This window comes from Colossoma macropomum, unplaced genomic scaffold, assembly GCF_904425465.1.
Source record: "Colossoma macropomum unplaced genomic scaffold, Colossoma_macropomum, whole genome shotgun sequence".
In the NCBI taxonomy this organism is placed as follows: Eukaryota; Metazoa; Chordata; class Actinopteri; order Characiformes; family Serrasalmidae; genus Colossoma; species Colossoma macropomum.
In genome coordinates this window covers 6932516-6953948 of record NW_023494802.1, presented here as the reverse complement: position 1 = coordinate 6953948, position 21433 = coordinate 6932516, and the positions used below count along the sequence as shown (strand labels likewise).

Here is a 21433-nt window from a genome sequence, read left to right as displayed (position 1 = left end):
CAGCAGTATGCGAGCCAGTCTGTCTTAATGCAGAAATAACACTAATGAAAAGAGTGGATGGGCTGGAACGGCGACTTTTAGACCTACAAGATGGCAGTCCAGCCGCTGAGGGCAAGATTTGAGAGCTCGAGACAAGTCATATCGAAGACCTTGAAAACAAGAGCCGGCAGCAATATCTACGAATTCCTGGTCTAAAGGAAAACTTAGAGATCAGCCAGTTGGATTCTGTGAAAATACATCCCTAAAATCGTGGACATAATGGTAAAAGTGCAAATATCAAACTGCAGTGGTGTCATCTTGGAGCCTGGAGGCCAGAGCTGAGTACTGAACCCAGAGCAGTGTGCCTTTGGAAAAATGATGAGTGAGAATGTTGGAAAGAGCGAGAGCCAAAGGGACAGTTAGTGTGGGTGAGTGAAAAGACATCATTTTTTCATGAATTTTCACTGCATGATGCTGAGATGAGGTACACAATTCAATATCCTGCAGTCATTAAAATCTTTAATGCCTGCGGAGCTCCCACCGTTCTGTCTGCAACAAAAGAAGCAGAGGACTTTGTCAAATGCTCTAGCAGAGAAGTGACATGGGCAAGGTGTAATAACTCATGATTTAGGCCTGAAAGTCATTAAAGCTACATAGTACTCTGTGTATGATTGTAAAGAGGCTGATGATGGTGGTTTTCTTTTCCTTTTCCTGTCCTCACTAACTCACTTCATTTTATATAAGGGCACTGTAATATGAGGGCTGATGGTTAAAAGAAAATGTCATACTTGTAAGTTTTACTTGGTGAATAGTATTGGTGAGAGGACTAGATGGAATATGTATATTCTCTCTACTGATTAATCCCCCGCAAATTTATCTGTGAGGCTCGGCCTTACTTCACTGGTCTTAACCTCCTTCTGTGATTTAGATTTTGGTTTATTTCTCTAAGGGTTTAAAAGGGGACAAGCAGGTTTTTTCTGCTGTTGAGAAAAGGGACAATTACTTTGTTGTTTTAGTCTTTAGTGTTTGGTAATGTGTTCTCAAGTGCTACATTTGTAAAACAAACTTTTTTTTCTCAAGTATGGGTTATATTATTGTATATAATGTATATTATATTATGATGTCAGGCCTTGTATTCTATAATGCTAACATTATGGATATATTCACACTTGGCATGTTAACAGGATAAATATTGCACTTAAAAGAAAAACATTTTAAAGGAGATAAAGCCCACATAGCACGTTTACAAGAAGCTGATCTTAAAGACTTGGAACATGAGAGGTGTAAAAAAGACCTAGTAGGTCAAGTTCATTTTTCAACATACTTCTCCCAAACATTAAGTGTTTTCACACTGATAAACAAGAAGCTTCCACTTGTAAGCAACTCTAAATATGTGGAAAAGTAAGGCAGAGTGGTGCTAGGAATGCTACACGGTAAAAAACCTCTGAAAGTCTGTATATACGCCCCAATGAACAGGATGAACATTTCTTTGCTGATATGTTTAGTCAAATTAACATGATGGAATAGAAGAATATTATTCTTGGTGATTTGAGTTTTTCCTTCTACCCAGCAGTAGATAAACAGCCCCAGTTACAGCACCACCATCTAAAATCTCCAGTGCAGCAACTCATATGTGTAGGAACTTGACATTATTGATGTATGGAGGTTTTATTTACTTCACTTACTTTTACAGTTGTAGATGTAGATATTGGGACAGTTACTAAATGCTCCTGTGACAGTGTCCATTTCTTCTGTATGACCAACAGAACATACTTTTGTATAGCAACTTCATCCATTTCAGCTGCTGGATAAAAAATTTGCAGTTTATTTTTGAACAAACAGCTTTATATTTAGAATGCAATGACAAAAAAGATACTGATGCTAGAAAAAGATGGTAAGCTTATAAAGTGTATATGAGAGTTCTGATATTCTCCTTTATAAGTAAAAGGAGAAAGGAAAACAGCTTTTACCTGAGAGAAAAACTGCAAACCTGGAAAAAGACTTCTGTGCATCAAAATCTGAATGAATAGTAGATGATTTCAAGGATGCCAACCTACAGCTTAATAGTCTGTTGACTTATAATGCTGAGAGAACGTCTCTATGAAAAAAGACAATAAGCCCAACCAGTTTCTTGCAAAACTGGCAAAAAATAAACTAAAACTTTATTTCTGCGATTAAAAAAGTCATACATTGAAAATACACTTGAAGTATTAAAGGGGACCTATAATGCTCATTTTCAGTGATTTATAATTTTACTCCTGTGGTCTACCAGAATAGATTTAAATGTTCCAAAAACACAGTACTTTTCTCATACTCTACATCTCTATTTTTCATCTGTCTGAAATGCTTTGTAAGAGCTCCTCTTTTTAAGCCCTCCTCCTAATGAGCTCACCCACTCTGTTCTTATTGGTCAACCGCTACAGGTCTGTCAATACAGACCCTTCTCTCCTGAGCAGCTCTAAACACCAGTGTGGCTGTTTTTCTAGTGGCGTCAGTATCTGCTGTATCAGTTTGAGCTCCATGACTAAAAGAAAACATGACTCGATGGGCAGCTCTACTTATATCCTAGACCTTATTAACCTCCAAATGACATTACTAGCTAGATTCCTCTATCTGCTTTCCATGTTAGTCACATCCATTATCAAAAAATGATTAAAAGATCTAAATAAATCAACGCCATTGTTTAAATGGCCTGGCAGAAAGCCTAGAATTAAACTCAAAACATCTTCTCAGGGTCTGGGTTGGGTGTGCTTTCACTAACATTAGATACTGTGCATGGTCAGCACAGGCTAGAATTATCACTGGATTCATAAACCATCAGATCGCAGTTGGGTGGAGATGGAGACAGACTTTCATAAACCTGTATAACTTTTTAATCTTTTAAAAAGAATCCATTAAGATTGTCAGTACTATAAACATTGAGCAAAATGACAGAAAAAATGTCATATTTTGTTTTCTTTAGTTGGCAACCCTGACATCCATTCAAAGAAGACTTGCTCAGATTTTACAAACTGGCAACTTGTAGGCATCGATAGGATCAATGATCTGTTTGAAGATAGAAATTTTCTTTTAACAACTTTTTACTCAATACAGCGTACCCTGCAGGTCAGGCATTATATACATACATATAATAGAGGGTCTGATCTTCTTATTGCCTCGCGTTAATGAGAAAACATGTTTTTAGGAACGTCTGAGTCCAAGAAACTACTATCTAAATTTTACAATTATTTAGTAAACACAGATTTTTAAGACTTCTATAAATAAAATGGAGCCAAGATGTACAATATAACACAGAAAAATACGTGGAAGGATATTCTGTCCAAATTTCAGTCTCAGTGGAGGATTGCCTGTCATGTAAATGTAAATTGTGTAAATATTAATTCATGTCTGGTTTTGGCTTTTAAAACCACACAAATGTCATTAGTGGACTTTGAAGGGAAAAAAAAACAAAAGACAAAATAAAATGTAGAAAATGGGTCCTTTAATCTTAGACTCAGCCACATCCGCAACTTTTTCAGTCCAGCAAAAGCTTTTTAGTTCAGGCCCTTTAAAGTGGTAGTCAGTTCTGCTATTGCAGCTGTGATCCATGTATGTTGTTTGTTTTTGTGCAGAAACGTGTGCAGCTGCTGCAGGAGGCTGTGTGTAATCTGGAACAGTGCCAGACTCGTCTCATCCAGCGTATTAAGTCTTGGCGGTGGGAGCAGCTCCGCTCCACCATTGGTCTCGCCTTCGACGACAACCTAGTCCCTCTGCAGACATGGTGAGCTTCTGTACACGATTTCCATTTTGCTAGATTACTTGTGAGGCACACGTCTATGCTTACTTCAGTCAAAGTACTGTGAGGAAGTAAAGTTACTTCGAAACTCCTTAGTCACACAAATGATGTTGCAGCCTTGATGTGATAAGATAATTTAAAACATATGAGTGTTTCTCTGTAACTGTGTAACATCTGCTTCTTTTATAGTACACAATTGGACTTTGGACATAATTGATATGGCACGTGCCATGATGCCTTTTTTATACACTCAGTCCGCTCAGTCAACTAGGGCAGAGTCCGCACCTGCAGACTTTGTTACCCCAACCTGAAATGCAATTGCAATGAATGTCACCAGCATATATTTCCATTGTTTGTCAGTGTAGATCCACAAACTGCGAATGACTTTTCTTCCTGTGCGCCGTGAATGAGGAAACAGGATGAATTAAAATAGAAAAAACCATCACAGATTATTCACACAGATAATCAGCGCCATGAGCTTTATGTTGACTTGTGTGTCTGGTCGTGTTGCTATTAGATGAGAAAAAAATATCAGCAATTTTTCGACCTTTGATACAGAAAAAACAATAACATTATATGATTGTGAGTTTGTAGTTTTCTAATGTTCGATCTGTCTTCTGTTTTAATCACATTTTAATCAAGGAAGGGCGAGAACCCTCAGGGACTCCTTCAGAGAAAGCCTGATGATTTCTGTAAAATAAACAAATACATATCTGTAATATTTTAATTCATTTTTATTTAATATAGTCATCATGTATTGTATCTTGTATCTTGTATTTCATTGTCCGGTGTTTGGTTGGAAACAAAGGGATTAAATGCTTTAACACCCAACAATAAAGCATCTAATCAGGATTTGTTTTCTCCTTGATATTTAGATATAGACAACCAGGTGAGCTCTTCCATTGATTAGGACTTCAGGAGCTGAAAGCTTAATGGTTCAGATTAACAAGCAACATCATTAGAAAGTGACAGTGGAATTAATAATACACTACAATTAGGAAGTGACAGCGGAATAAAACTTAGATACACATCCAGTCACATTTTAGCTTACGATGGATGGGACCAGCTTACGGAGAAAAACCTAGACTGACTGTGACTAACCAGGTTTCGGTCAGTTGTTAGAAATAGGAAACAGTGGTAGCAGCTCTAATGTCAGAGCTCTTTACTGAAAGAGTCTCTGTATATCTGCTACAAAGTGAATATATGTTAATATGTCCACTACAAGATTCAAATAAAACATGGAATGTCTTTTACAAGCTGAATTGCTGATAGCCTAGTGCTAACGTACAGTTCGAATCCCATAGGTGACGCTAACATTATTGGCATTTTTCCTTGTTTTTTGACCGGGTTTTGACATTTTTGGCTCAAAGGCCTGACTCTCATACTCACAGTTTGCCACTGTATATCATGGGAGAATACATTTTTCTTTGTTTTAAGAAACAAAGCTGTTTGAGGTAGTACGTAAACATATTTACAATTTTAAAAGTCACCCTTCTGTCCGTACAGTCCATATATGGAAACTAAGCTGCAAAAAATGCACATTTTGAATTAATTCATTTACACATTCAGACGTACAGTTCAGCTCCACCCTTTCACATTCATGTTATAAAGAGTGTTTTCAGCCCAGGCTGCTTTTTGAAATGGGTTGCAATACAGGGTGGCCAATCAGAACAGAGATCATTTATATATACCTATATTAAATCAAAGTAACTAAAACAGCGTGTTTAATTTCTAGGAAAATGGTCGTATAGAAATGACGTGTGGCTGATTTTGGTACATAAAACCACATCATAAGTGTTTCTCCTCAGTACAATTCAGATCGATAAAGCAGATGAAAGGCCAGCTATAAATAGTTTTTGTGTATTTTCTGACCGTAAATATTTGTAGTTGCTGAATGATGTGCTCTGTAGATGGAGGATGAAAGAGCTATGGAACAATGATCATTTTCTAAGATAAGATTAACAGTGTACATGCGCCACCCACCATTCTCTCCACTCTCTCTTTCTTTCTCTCTGCAGGTGTGAGCAGTTGCTGGGGGTGAATAGTAATTTGAGACAAGAGGTGATGCTGGTCAAGAGAGACCATGGAAGTGCTGAACATTTCCACCAGCTGGAGGAGAACCTCAACCGTCTTCTGCAGACACTCATTCAGAGGTGCGGCGAGCCTGTTTAACTCTATCTTTCCATATGATAACATAGAAGGGTAAAATACCATATTGCAGTTTTACTGTATTCCGAAATACCATGGAGCGGTTATATTGATATATATCCCCATTGTGGCATAACCATGCGCAGTTTTAGAGAGGTGGCCACTAAAATCGGCCAACCCAGATTCCACCTCAAAATTCCTGCCACGTCACTGGCTTCCACTTCGCTGTGGGGTGGGTATTTGTGCCTTTAAGGGAAGAGATGTTTTGCCATCCAAAGGTACTTACATTGACTTTCATTAAAAGTAAAGAATGTTTTTTTTTGCCTCTTCCTGCAAAGTTACCATTTTTGACATATTTGTTTTTTGGACATTGATAATATATCTACTATATATGTAATGGAAGCCAATGGCTCATTTGAGTTGGTTTTTTGTCCACTTTTTCTATTTTTATCAGTTTGACCTTCTTCAGTATGTGTTGGCTGTGTATCAGCTGAGAACAGTTCTTTGCTAATAGTGTAAAATATTGACAGTTATAAGTTAACTTTTGTGCAAGGAGGAAGTGTTGAAAGTGTGTTGGGGAGGTGTGAGCGCGTGAGGGAAGTAGTGCATTGAAATTACTAGATTCAAATGTGTACATCATTTGCACGTGAATAAAATCAGTGGTAAACTGTGACTATTAGAGGTAGGACTTCAGGCCTTTACAGGCTGTAAAAGTTAAAAAACGGGGGAAAACACCTCTACCATAATGCTAATTTCTGCTAGCATCCGTGTGAGATTTTAGTAGTAGGTTAGCGCTAAGCTAATGGCGATTCACGTTAAATCGAGCAATGGAAAACTGAAATTTGGGAGGAGGACCATGCCTGAAACCCCTCCTCCTTCCAAACTAACACCCCATAAATTTCCATGGCGACATCATCACAATCCCCGCCGCCACCCCATCTCCCCCCTGTTCCTCAGTCATAGCAGTCCTTTCACAGTGAAAAAGAGGAGGTCCAGCCTTCTAGCTCCAAGTAGAAGCCGCCCAGAACTCCAGCCCAAGTTCTCAGAGTTTCCCCCCACCCACACCATCAGTCTTCCCTCATACTACCATCATATCCCGAAGGCTCAGTCTAAACTTACACAACTTTTTTGGGTAAGATTAAATTGAAGACTAGACTAAATTGGATTAAAAATGGACATTTGACGCTTGAAGGACACTCCATCATTTGTTTAAAGCTTTAAACAGACATATTAATGTATATTTTACCTTGAGCAGCACTTCTTAAGCGTTTCAGTAAAAACTGTTGGAGTAGAACTACCTCGGCTGTTTTCTGTTTATAGCAACTGACTGAGACCTGAATTAGAAGCTGCTCATATTCGCAGTCTGTGACATATTTAAAACTTCCAGTAGGTCTGGAGTGATATTTTTACGTACAAAATTGAGCCCACCCCACCCGTTGGAAATCAAAATGCGATTGATTCCACTGTCAGTTCTTAATTATGTTAGTGGTTAGTTTGATGCGTTAGGGCTTCACTTCAGCTAAAATCCTACCCAGTGGGAGAATTTGCTTAGATGTATAGAAACACAGGAAAAGAAAAATTCTGATTGGATCATTTTCCAAAGGGCATTTCAGCAATTGGTCAATATTTGAATAAAGAAGAAATAAGAGAATTACCACAATACTTGCTTAAATACATAAGTTTTTAAAAGAACTAGAAATTACTGACTTTTTTATTTAGCACGTTGGGCCGTTTCTAAAGGCCTAGAAGGTTGCTGAATGTTCTCCTCTGAATGAATTATATAACATCAGCACAATTTCAGCCAAAAGTAGGTAAACTGAGAGACGTAGTTAGTGTTGATATAGTATATTGTTTATGTAGAAATGATGTACACATTTGAATCAGACAAATTCACTGCATCCCTTTAAGGAACAATTCCAATGCAATATTGAAAAACCTAAAAATGAACGTTTGAAGCAGGGGTTTGAAATTTTAGAACTGTATTGCTGATATATTGCTCAGCCTCTTCCGAGGGTCTCTCAGTTGCTATCTTTGATGGAAACCACTGATCAAAACTAGACCTGGGTGCACTCTATCAAATTAAAGTTGCTATGTATGCGAAATTAAATTGGAGGTTATGAGACATCAAATGCTGAAAATCTGGGTAGCATTACACTCCTGAAGATCTACTGATCTACACACGTCTGCAGTGGTCTACAGAGTTCTCATTATACATTATACAGTCTCCATACATACTGTAGGCTACTGCCTCCTCTCCTTCTCTTTTGCAAGCCAAAGAATGTCACCAACAGCATTTTATTGTTCCTCTACAGCTCGCTGGTGGTAGAGAAGCAGCCCCCGCAGGTGATTAAGACCCAGTCCAAGTTCTCCAGTACTGTGCGCTATCTGCTGGGAGAGAAAATGGCTCCAGGGAAGCCAGTCGTCCTGAAGGCCCAGATCATCACTGAGTCACAGGCCAGGAACCTGGGACAAGGGGTCATACCCACGTAAGTGTCACATACACATACGTGTTTACATGTTTGTTTATATACCTTGTCAGATCTTAATCTTATATTTGTTTAATCCTTTTCTAAGCAAGATCCCAACAGTGGGAATTCTTATTGCTGGTCCCAGGATAGTACACTGATGATGGAATCATATTGGTATTGGCAGGCAGTGGTTTATTTTACCCATATTTCAAGCTGATATTTGATGGCATATTTATTTTACTCCAGAAGAGCAAAGCATTTAGACACTCTGGGCTACTTTGCTAAAATGTGTTTTATTCATTTCATAGCATTTATTACATTTATTTATTAAATGAATGTTACATTTCTCCGTAATACTAATCCATGTAGCTCTAGTTCCAGTTTCTACATTTTATTCATGTCTATGTATCACAATGGAAAATGCGCAAGAAAAATGTCGGATATTGGCATCAGCCCACCCATATTGGTGCATCCCTACAAAGGGAGGATCATGTTGGTGGTCCTGTTGGTTAGCCCTGTTTATGTCAGGATATTTCTAACCCAGACCCGTGTTTTCATTACCTCAAAGGCATTAACTGTAAAGTAGAGCACAGTAACACTTAGGCTTACCTAAAAGAAGCCTATTTACTGATGTCTGCATGTAAAATGTCCTACAAAGACAATTTCCTGTTGTTTTACTGTTCTTGTGGGACCACAGAAGGCTCACAAGGAATAAAGCATTTACACACAGATGCATAGTGATAACTACAGTGTGAGTACAGTAAGTCCGTTTTACCAAAACAAACACAACAAGATGGATGGCATACACCACACACCCATACACATGAAGGCTTAAACCTTGAGCACAAACATGAGCAGCTACAATACAAGCTAAAGATGTTACATGTGCTACACGGGGTTGCACAACCACCCACCCGCAAGTGTTGTAATACCTCATTACTACATCTGATGCCACAGAAAAGACAAAAAGCTTTACAAGCCTACATGTGCGCCTTCCTTCCAGGCTTTATATGCACATATTACTTCCCTTCCACAGGAGCACTCTTGACCTTTTAACACTTCACTGCTGTAAGCAAGCAGCTTCATGAAACACAGACCTGCAGCAAAAGACTTACTGAAAGCTAACACTTGCCTACTTTTGTGAGACATAAATATGTGTATATGTGTGTATATGTATGTGTTTATACACACACACACACGTGCACACACACACACACACACACACACACATACATATATATATATATATATGTATACACACGTGTATGTATGTATATGTGTGTGTGTAAAATTCAACACTAACAAGTACTTCTATAGTTCTGTAGTAAAGTGTGTTAAATGGACAGAATGTACAAATATGCCAACCTCAGGAGGTCACATGACCACTGTCATCACCATGCTTCCTGTTGCAATCTACCCACAAAAGCTGACACAGCTCAGAAATTAGTATTACACAGCCCAGCAGGAGTCATTCGGGAAACGTGGTTGCTGTGAAGGTGTGGATTAACTGCTATTCCTCTGACGTCCACATTTGACATTCTGAGCAAATCACAGACACAAGCAGCGCTTCTGCTGATTCTACTGGAAACATTCTTGGAGTTACTGTGAAAAGTTAAATCAAGTGCTAATCATACTGAAACTGAAAAGTCCTAACTGTAGCTGTTTGATGAGTTCTTGCTTTGTCACAGCTAAATATAGCTGACATTTTGCACCTCCCCAGGCCTTATTTGGTTTATTTACTAGGAAACATAAATTGTTATATTTTGTCTATATATGTAAATATAATTTTTTTCATTTGGAATATTGGTGCTAGGACTTTGAATATATTGACAGATTTTTAAAATCTAAAAAATCTAGATTTAGATTTTTATATCTAAAAATATTTTTCTTTGTTTGGAATTCCGGTCCTGAAACATTGGACAAAATATATATACACACACATGTAGACACACTATATGGGCAAAAGTATGGGGACACGTACACATTATACCTACAGCAGCTTTTATGACATCCCATTCTACATCCATAGGCATTAATAAGGAGTTGGAACCCTTTGCAGCTATAACAGCTTCACTGATGTTGGACTAGAGGGCCTGGCTTGCAATGAGGTGTTTGATGGGGTTGAGGTCAGGGCTCTGTGCGGGCCAGTCAAGTTCTTCCACACCAAACTCATTCTACCATGCCTTTATGGACCTTGCTTTGTAGAACAGAAAAGGGTCTTTCCCGAACTGTTCCTACAAAGTTAGAAGCATACAGTTGTCCAGAATGTCTTGGTCTGCTGAAGCATTAAGATTTCCCTTCACTGGAACTAATTGGTCTAGGCCAAACCTGAAAAACAACCCCATAGCATTATCTCTCCTCCACCAAACTTTACAGTTGGTACAATGCAGTCAGGCAGGTAATGTTCTCCTGGCATTCGCCAAACCCAGACTCATCCATCAGACTGCCAATTTCCACTGTTCCAAAGTCCAGTGGCAGTTTACTTTACAGGGTTTGGGCCCCTTAGTTCCATTGAGGGCTGATGTTAATCCTACAGTATACAAAGACATTTTAAACAGTTATATGCTTCCAACTTTGTGGCGACAGTTTGGCGAAGGCCATTTCCTGTTCCAGCATGAATGCCCCGTGCACAAAGCGAGCTCCAGAAAGACAAGTTTGGCAAGTTTGGTGTGGAGGAACTTCAGTGGCCTGACCTCAACCTCACTGAACACCTTTGAACTGAATTGGAATGTTCATTGTGAGCCAGGCACATCCAGCATCATTACCTGACCTCACAAGCTCTGTGACTGAATGGGCACATCTTCCCACGGATGCACTCCAATGAGTGGAGGCTGTTATAACTGCAAAGAGGGCTCTAACTCCATATTAATCCCTATGGTTTTAAAATGGGATGTCCAGCAAGCTCATATAAGTGTGATGGTCAGGTGTCCACATACTTTTGGCCATGTAGTGTACCCTGACATATATGGTATATATATTTTAATTTTTTTCTTTGTTTGGAATGTCAGTGCAATACTAACATATACATATATACTGTATAGAAGGAAATATATGTAAATATGTCGTTTTATGTTTGGATTTTCGGGGCAAAGACTTTGCATTTATTGACAGATTTTGTTCATATATATAAACAAAATACATAGTACATATATGTAAATATCTGAATGTCTGTACTAGGACTTTGCATATATTGACTTACTATGCGCATGTATTTTGTATAAGAGAAAATATATGTAAACATATTGTTCTTCGTTTGGGATTTCGGTGCAAGGACATCACATATATTGACAGATTTGGTACATATATTTTGTATAAGAGGAAATATATGTAAATATTTTGCTCTTTATTTGGAATTTTAGTGCTAGTACATTGCATAGATTGACACTATGTGCATATATTTTGTATAAGAAAAAAATATGTCTATATTTGGAAATATGTATATTTATGAGGAAATGTTTTTTCCTCATTTGGAGTTTCAGTCTTAGAACTGAAAATCCTTCAGTCCTTGGTGCTATTACATATATTGACAATTATTGTGGATATATTTTGGTTATGAGGAAATATGTACATATATTTTTCTTCTGTATGAGCTTAGATAGATCTCAAATGTGACAAGTATTCTAGATATCACAATGCTTATTATGCATCGCACACTTATGCATTTTATACATCTCTGCATCTGTAATCTTGTCAAATGTCTAATCTAATACTCAAACAGACATCAACACAAATAGGACACTTTACACAAATGTGTTCTGTGCCATATATTTAGAAAAAGGTTTTTGTCATTGCAAGCATACTGTTGAGTGTTCAAGAGTAGAAAGTAAAATAATTTTTTTGACAGTATTTCTCTTTTTTTTTTTCTTAGTGAGAACGTGGGGGAGCTGATCAACAGCACAGCCATCTTAGAACACAACACTGCCAGCAAGAGCACGTGTGCTACTTTCAGAAATATGGTTTGTATGGCTTTTTACCACTTACCATTTACCAGTGCTTTCTGCTTCTGCTGTGTCCTTACAGGACCCTGTACAGACGTTGTACAATAATGTTGATGTTTAAAGGAATCCCAGTGATAATTGTTGTAATCAACCCTCGTTTCTGTCCCACAGTCCATTAGGAAGATCAAGAGAGCAGACAGGAAAGGCTCTGAGTCGGTGACGGAGGAGAAGTTTGCTCTCCTTTTCACTGCTGAGATAACCATCACAGGCTGCGAGAGTCCTTACATAGTCCAGGTAATTCTTTATTAATTTTTCTACTGTTAAAATACTCAGACTGCCATATAAGTGGGCAATATAGCAACAGTATAAGACTTTTGCAAGTGGTTTCCAAGCAAGTTGAAATAAACTAAATAAACCAGCAAAAAGGCTGTGAAAAGGAGCATAAGCTAATTTACAGGCAGCTGCTTGTTACTGTACAGTTTATGCAGTTACTATACTGGATTTTGTTGTTGTTTACAGGCTCCCTATAATTGATCTTAATGTCTTTTTATGGTATATTCAGTGTTCTAGAAGTACTGACGATACTTATGGCATACTCAGAAAAGCACATTGCCGCGCAATTTATCGCAATAAAGATAACATATTGCCCACGTCTGGACTACCATACATACATTCCTTCAGGTAGTTCTATAAAACTACTGCAAAGTATAAAAAGATGATCTAAGTTAAAAATGACATTTAAATATTTCCAAACTAAGCTGGACCATAGCACACCACAAAGCCTGTTCAAAGCCTAGGTTTTCAAAGGAAAAATGTAAAACTTGCGCAACACTTGATAGAAATACCAATGTATGTAATCATAATAGACCTCTGTGCGTCATTTGGTATTCAGTCTCATGCTCAAATTAGGAACTTCGGCTCTAAGCTAGTTTTGTGTATGACAAAAATCTAATACTCGCACAGACATCAACACAAATTTGACACTTCTATAGAGGCTTAAAAAATTTGTGTTTTGATTTCTTAACAACCTCACTATTAAGAGGATTCAGTGATGTTCAGAATGAAAATCTACTCAGGCCAAAACAGGAACCTTTTAGTTTACCAGAGTGTGATAGCGGTGATTTTCAAAAATTTGCATTCATTTTCATCATAGAGAGAACCAGCTCAGAGCTCAAGTTCCTAATATGGGAATGTTTGCACTGCAGAATAATGACACGACTTCGGGGATCAATAAGCCATCTAAAAGCATGTTTTTGAGTGCAGAAGGTATTTATGGCTTAATCACAGAGTGTTCTTGAAAGCAGTTTGGTGAGCACATTTTCCCACTGTAACCAGAACTTGCATCCAAAAATATAAGCGTGGTTGTACATGTGTGGTAGCCCAAAAATACGAGTGCTTACCAAGTCCTGCAGTGAAGAATCTGTCACTTAACACTGTTAGCAGTAGAAATCATCAGTCAGGACACAAAGCTAAGGGGTATCCTCTCCATGCTTCGTAGGCAGATTTCTTGCGCAGTTCTTTTGCGCCTGACTGAACATTTAGAATGAAACCGGCTTCTGTCAGGGTTAAACCAGTGACATCAAGGCAAGCAAGAACAAGGAATGAGGAGATCACTGGTACATTGATTTTGTAGATAAGAGTGCTGAATTCGCTGACATGGGTCGCCATGATGTCTGGCCAAAAAACAAAGTTGGGATATCCAAACAAATGTATTCAAATTGTGTGTCAGTTGTGTGGTTGCTTTGTGGTCAGTACACAAGATCAGCCAAAGTCCTCTGAAAGCCTCTCAATGATACCTGATGAAGCAAAGCAGTGTTGATAATGAATTGAAGAACCTGACATGAACGCAAAGACGAGGTATACACTAACAGAAAAAGCAATTAGCGGAATGGGAACACAGTCCATGTTAGCGCTGCTCGATAGGGACAAAATGCTAGTATCGAGATTATATTCCTGCTTACATGGACTGTGATATGCGGTATTACGTTTATTGTGATTCATCATACAGTCACTAAAACACTCATCTGGAACTGTGATTTGTCAGGAAACTCACAGTAAACAGCATTGCTTACAGGGGCCATTTGCCTATTACAGCCTTTCAGGATCACCATAAAAATTAACAAATGATTGATTGTGCTGCCCTTATTCACAACAGTGGAAGTATTTTACTATGATATCAGCAGTCAGCTTACTGTCAGGTTCATCATTAGCACCAAAACAGGACATTTGATGGCCTCTGCCAGAGGCTTTATTCATTCTCAGAAAGGATAGAGACATCCAGACTTTATATACACCGATTATATACAGACTGTAGTCCATCTGTTTCTCTGTATACTTTGTTAGCCCCCTTTTACCCTGTTCTTCAGTGGTCAGGACCCCCATGGACCTTCACAGAGCAGGCATTATTTGGGTGGTGGATCATTCTCAGCACTGCAGTAACACTGACGTGGTGGTGGTGTGTTAGTGTGTGTTGCGCTGGTACGAGTGGATCAGACACAGCAGTGCTGCTGGAGTTTTTAAACACTGTGTCCACTCACTGTCCACTCTATTAGACACTCCTACCTTGTCAGTCCACCTTGTAGATGTAAAGTCAGAGACGATAGCTCATCTGCTGCCGCACGGTTTGTGTTGGTCATCCTCTAGTCCTTCATCAGTGGTCACAGGATGCTGCCCACAGGACGCTGTTGGCTGGATATTTTTGGTTGGTGGACTATTCTCAGTCCAGCAGTGACACTGAGGTGTTTAAAAACTCCAGCAGCACTGCTGTGTCTGATCCACTCAGACCAGCACAACACACACTAACACACCACCACCACATCAGTGTTACTGCTTTACTGAGAATGATCCACCACCCACATAGTACCTGCTCTGTGAGGGTCCATGGGGGTCCTGACCACTGAAGAACAGAGTAAAAGGGGGCTAACAAAGTACGCAGAACAACAAAGTGCACCTATATAGTAAGCTGGATAAAATGGACAATGAGCATAGAAACAAGTGTATATACAAGTCTGGATGTCTCTATTTTGCTTCTTAGTCAATACCTCATGTTCAAAAAATATTCAATCACTAGGTCATAGAACATCTGTCATTTTTATCTGTTAACCTAAACTGTTCTACTGCTCTTATTCCAGCTTTGAAGGAAGTAGAAATAAAGCCTTTGAGAAACTGTACAGCCATAAGTCCCCTATTATGTAGCTTCAAATAATGCAGGCAAAACATGCAAACATAATAACCTGTTGTGGGAATTTTTGGGCGTATAACCAGTTGATTGAACTCAGCGCTTTCATTAAATGCAGTTTAGAACCTGATCAGGCGAATTGCTAGTAGGGATTTCTATTTTCAGGAAATCCATAACAAGACCGAACAGGCCCCGGGTTAGATTCCAAGGAATTACCTGTGGAAGACGTAGAACGTTTATCAGCTTCATGCTAGAAAACAGAAGTACTGACTGTTGAGTAAGTGAACTGCGAGAGATGAAGTGTCAGACTAAACTGTTGACACTGACGTGCCTACTTGTGCTAACTTGACAAGCATTCAGAGTATGTTTATTAAATCTCAGTTTGGGTTGATGGGCTCAAACATTTTGGAGCCAATGCTTTTCCTCATTGCTGAGCTCAAGAAGGATTAACGGCCAGCCAGCCAGAAAAAACAGACAGAAAAATGCTTGGCTGTGAAATTGTGCCTCCGAGAAGTTTTGACACTGAGCTGTAGTGCCAACTATACCCAGGAAAAGTCTGTACCACCTGGCGCCACCTGCAGGGAGAGAGAAATGTAAACACAAGCTAACAGAACTCAGTTATCCAACGTATCTCAAAAGCCACATGTCTACTTATGGATCCTAGAGGTGAAGATCTTTGACCTGATCTTTGACAATGATTCAGTTCAGTTCTGATTATTTAGGAAATGATTCAGTATGTCAAAATCTTGAATTTCACCACAATATGATTCAATTGGAATATTTTGGTGCAATTCAAAACACAAACAATAAAAACAATACATCAAGCCTTTTCAGATACAAAAATATTAAACATTTTGGCCACTTAATTGCGCTGTTAAAAATAATTGTGTCAGAAAGGCTTGTTGATGCCTAGAAGAACTTATTTTGGTTCCCTAAGGAGCTATTTTTGTAATTAAGAACCTCCATATGTTGTGTAAAGGTTCTTTAAGCCTTTAAAAGGTTCTTCACATGCATGCTTCTTTAGGGAATCAAAAGTGACTCTTTTAAGACTCATTTTACGAAATATTATGGAATATTATGGAATATTTTATGGAATCTTATTATGATCTGTGATTTTAATATTTAACATTTATCATGCAGTTGAATCACCACTTCCAGGTCAGTGCATCAAGTTGCGGTAACACATTATTACACCTCTAATAGCATGTACTTACACGCTCTTCAAAACTGATCACCGTCATTTTCATTAATGCAGTCCTGTTTGAGTCGGGTCGGTTGTTGAATTATGAGCTCTGTTATTAATGTAGTATTCATTTTCTGTTTCCAGATGATCTCTCTTCCTGTGGTTGTAATTGTACACGGCAGTCAGGAGAACAATGCTATGGCTACTATCATATGGGACTGTGCATTCTCTGAACCTGTGAGTAGCGCTGACCACTACATTTAAAAACCGTGTTAAACTTAATGCTCCTTGCTTTACAACATCATTTGTTAGATTATTTGTTGAAATAATTGAAATAATCGTGCTGTCTGGTTTGTTGTCCTCAGAATAGAATCCCGTTTGTGGTGCCGGAGCGCGTGCCCTGGAGCCAGATGTGCGAGGCTTTGAGCAGTAAGTTCATGTCCGAGGTGCAGACCAGCCGTGGTTTGGATGGATACAACCTGCACTGCCTTGCTCAGAAAATCTTTGACAAAGATATCTCTGGGGACTTCAACAACATGCCTGTATCTTGGGCTCAGTTTAACAAGGTATCTTTTACATCTTACCACTGTGGTGCTGTCATATTTTGGGATAATTAGCTTTTCTAAATGTTTTTAATAAATGAGCATTTTTTCATTGTTGGTTTGCAATAATGTATTAAATAGAAGGCTGTTTTGACTTTGCCAGTTTTCTTTTGCAAAAACTGCAAAACAGCTGACAGAAGTCCTACAGTGGCAATGGCCATCCATTTTTAACCCTTTGTTGTGTTGTCAACACTGAAGCAGCACTTGAAACCCTTTAAACCCGTTTAAACCACCTTTTTAATATGTAATTTTAGCAACAGTCTGTAAAACACTACTGTCAAATCATTATTTAGGCAAAACCATTTTTAACCTAGTTTGGCCATTGCCACTTACACTTGCTAGCTTCCCACCCCATCACATAATGCTGCCAAGCTGAGAGGGTGAAGGGCTAGCACATGCTTCCTCCAAGACCTGTGAAGTACAATGACATCTTTTCAAACTGCCGCTAACGTAATTGAAAAGCTCATCGGGAAAACTAACTGCCAATTCTGCTACGTTAGCTAATGCACTGCAAAAAATTGCTTATTGGCACACAAAGTTGTCATAAATCTAGTCGATATATCTAGTATTCCTCATTTTAAGATGCTGTAAGCTAATAATAAGATTGTTTAACTTATTTTGACTAACAACACTTGTTAGTTGTTTTGAGTAATTGTATTAAGTAAAATAATCTCACTGTATTGACAGATAATTCTGCTCATTTTAATAAATATGCTTGAAACCAGCAAAATTATTTGCCAATATAGTGAGATAATTTTACTTGGTAAAATTAATTTAAACAAGTAAAAACATCTAGAAATAAGTTTTATAATCTTATAATATTTGTAGAACCGTCTCAAAATGAGAAATGTTAGTTAAACTACATTTAAGATGATTTCTCTTGTTAAGATATCATTTTTTGCAGTGTAAACACTCGCGTTGGCTAGTATTGCAGTGACTGATGGAAGGAGAAGGAGGACCGTCTTGCCCACTCTGAGAGAGTGAGGGCAATTATGGTCTCTTGGACTCCCAGCCACAGATGACTGTGTGACTTTGATGAAGCTAATACTCAAAGGATTAGCAAATAGCTTTTTTATTTTAGCAAAAGTTGTCCCCAAACTTCTGACAGGCAGTGTGTATAAATGTATGGCAGATGCCACTTTGTGTTATCAGTACCATTGAGGTTATTTACAGTCAGATATGAACTGTTTCAATCTTTCTATTACAGGAAGTTCTACCTGGGCGCAACTTCACCTTCTGGCAGTGGTTTGAGGGAGTGATTGACCTGACAAAGAAATGCCTGAAAGCCTACTGGAGTGAAGGGTATGGAAGCCTGTGTGCCTAAACTTTTCACTTTTCCAGTATGTTCTGTTTGAGCGCTTGCATAGCAACAGTCCATAGTAACAGTCCACACTATTGTGTCATTATATGAACTAAGGTTGGTAACTTAGAATCACTGTTGTGACAATACATCATGTTTCAGAAACAACAACACACTTAAAAAAAGATGGTTCTTCAGGGGTTCTTTAGTCAAGAACATGGTTCTATATAGAACTGTGAACACTCCGATAACCCTTTGCATGATTAAAGGGGCTTTTTGCATCATGAAATGGTTCTTCTGATTGATGGAGAATGTCCTTTAGATGGTTCTATATAGAACCTTTTTATGAAAAGGGTTCTATATAGCACTAAAAAGGGTTCTTCTATTGTTCCAGGCGTGACATCGTAATGAGAGAAGAACCCTTTTTGGTGGTATATAGTACCCTTTTCAAAAAGGTTCTATATAGAACCACCCAAAGGACATTCTACATCAGTGCCTTAAATCATGCAAAGGGTTCTTTAAGTGTTACTGGCTCTGTACAGAACCATTTTCTTGACTAAAGAAGCCTTGAAGAGCCATCTTTTTAAGAGTGTACCTTATAGGAGAAGAGAAAGCGTTTTTGGCTGTAATGTTCTTTAATGCACCAAGATTTTATTCCAAGGTATTTTTGTATTTATTTGGTTTATTTGTCATGAACTGTGTTTGAATGTCTACTACAGGCTCATCTTTGGATTCATTGGGAAGCAGCACCTTCATGTCATTTTGCAGAATAAACCCAACGGCACATTCCTGCTGCGCTTCAGTGATTCAGAAATTGGAGGCATCACCATCGCCTATGTGGGCCCCAGTGAGAGTATGTGTAAAAAGAAGATTTTTGTTTTTTAATCATTTTTTGTTATAGCAAAAATGTAAGTGGACGTCTGTTTGGTGGCTTTATGTTGAGACATTATGTGGTTTCGTTATGTGGTTCTGCATTTTGCAGCAGTGGTGACATTTAAATGTACTTATGATTAGGGCTGGGCTTCGAAATTCAATACCTTTGTGGCACTGATCGGATACTACTGATTTAGAAATATTAGATGTCATTCAGTACCAAAGTTCAGTACTTCCATGAGCCAATAAGCATGCTTGTTCTTAAATCTAGACTACTGTTTAAATTAGACTCCAAATGAATATTACTAACATCAGCGCCTTTTGTCTGCAATCCATTGTGATCTGAAAATAAATCCACTTCCAGCGTCTCATACTCCATTCTGGTTTAAGCCACAACCATTTTCGGTTTGGAATTTTAAAGAAAGTATTGTAAAAAATGGGCCGTTCAGGCATCGGTATCGAAATTAAGGTATGGATAGTGGTATCAGTATTAAAAACATTTCAACAGCACACCACCCTATGTAAGATACATAGTTCTATGTGTGTCAAGTAGGGGTCTAAATCTATGCCATCAAAGTTTTGATTCAATTACAATTCTTTAAGAAACGGAATTATTGAATCTCAGATTACACCATGATTCAATTTGGTTACACAAATGTAATAGAACACTTATTTACACAGTAGTGGAATATAGGGAGTAAAAGCTGTTCCCTGAAATTGCATGCTTTATTGCATGTTATTATAAATGCAGTTGATGTGCCACCTTGAGATCAATGCATCATAATGCATTATTACCTGTTTAGTGTCAAGCATTTAATCATTTTTTCTATTTGAATTTGATGTGAAAGCTAAAACTGGAGTTTAGGTCAGCTTTTTTTCCCTTCAGGAGTTTGATGTGACCAGTCATGTCCACTCTACATGTCATGCCTGTGTCTCTTTAGGTGGAGGCAGGAAAATACAGAACATCCAGCCTTTCACTAAGAAAGACCTGGACTCCGCTGGCCTTGGCGACCGTATCCGAGACATCAACTGCATCAGTCACGTGTATCCAGAATTGCCAAAGGATGAAGTCTTTAAGAAGTTCTATACAGGCAAGTACACAAGGCTCAATATGGAGAGATTGCTTCAGGATGAGAGGCTGACTCACTGCAGATCTATAAACGTCGCCATCAAAGACTCTTTTGGTGTTAAAAAGTTACATGGTTTCTTAAAAAGGCACGATGGCCCTTTAACACCTATAATATGATCAAATGGGCAGCAACTGTCCTTTGCGAAGAATATTAGGAGGAGATTACTGTCATCGCCTACTATCATAAACACCTACTCTGATTTACAAAAATTAATAGTAAATACTGACTGTGCTATTTAATGCCTGAGAAAAACTTCAAAAAGTTCAAGTTTCAAGTTTATTTGTCATTTGCACAACACGTCAGGACATTTATGCATTGAAATGTTTGTGATGAGGCTCAGGTAATCACTCTACAGAAAGTAAATAAGTAAAAAAAAATGAAAATACAAGAAAAATAAACTGAAATATATTAAATATACACAAAATATACACAAAATATAGAGACAATATACATTTTAAAGTGACTTAAGTGACTAAGTGTTATTATCATTATTATTATCCATAGCAGAGATATAATATAATTATAATGCTGACAAAGTGACTGAGTAATGGTAGTAAGGAAAGGACCCACAGCTTCACAGCTTGTGTTATCTTTGGCCCTAAAGTAGCAGCCATTGTTATTGCTCACAAACAGCCATCCAAAAAATGGAAGCCTTTTGTCAAAATAAAGACTTATTTTCTCAAAATACTGATTATACTTTCTCAGAGAGTAATAAATCATTACTACTTCCAAGATATTGAGATATCAAGTTGTTGTTTTAAGAGAAAAACTGAAATATTTGTGAACAAAGATTTTTTTTCTCCTACCTATTTCCATACAAACAGGGCACGACCAAAGCATGGCTTTGTAATGTGCTTGT

General features: G+C 38.1%; 1 protein-coding gene across 2 annotated transcripts in view; it reads left to right on the top strand.

Moving 5' to 3' along the window:
• Nucleotides 1-21433, top strand: part of stat6 (signal transducer and activator of transcription 6, interleukin-4 induced) — a 56091-nt gene that overhangs the window by 22502 nt on the left and 12156 nt on the right. For both annotated transcript variants that reach the window (XM_036592167.1, XM_036592166.1), the window contains exons 7-16: nucleotides 3591-3739; nucleotides 5773-5907; nucleotides 8215-8388; nucleotides 12239-12326; nucleotides 12480-12602; nucleotides 16814-16906; nucleotides 17035-17235; nucleotides 18479-18573; nucleotides 19291-19424; nucleotides 20386-20535. In XM_036592167.1, coding sequence (XP_036448060.1) covers nucleotides 3591-3739; nucleotides 5773-5907; nucleotides 8215-8388; nucleotides 12239-12326; nucleotides 12480-12602; nucleotides 16814-16906; nucleotides 17035-17235; nucleotides 18479-18573; nucleotides 19291-19424; nucleotides 20386-20535 — 1342 coding nt within the window. The remainder of the gene's footprint in view (nucleotides 1-3590; nucleotides 3740-5772; nucleotides 5908-8214; nucleotides 8389-12238; nucleotides 12327-12479; nucleotides 12603-16813; nucleotides 16907-17034; nucleotides 17236-18478; nucleotides 18574-19290; nucleotides 19425-20385; nucleotides 20536-21433) is intronic.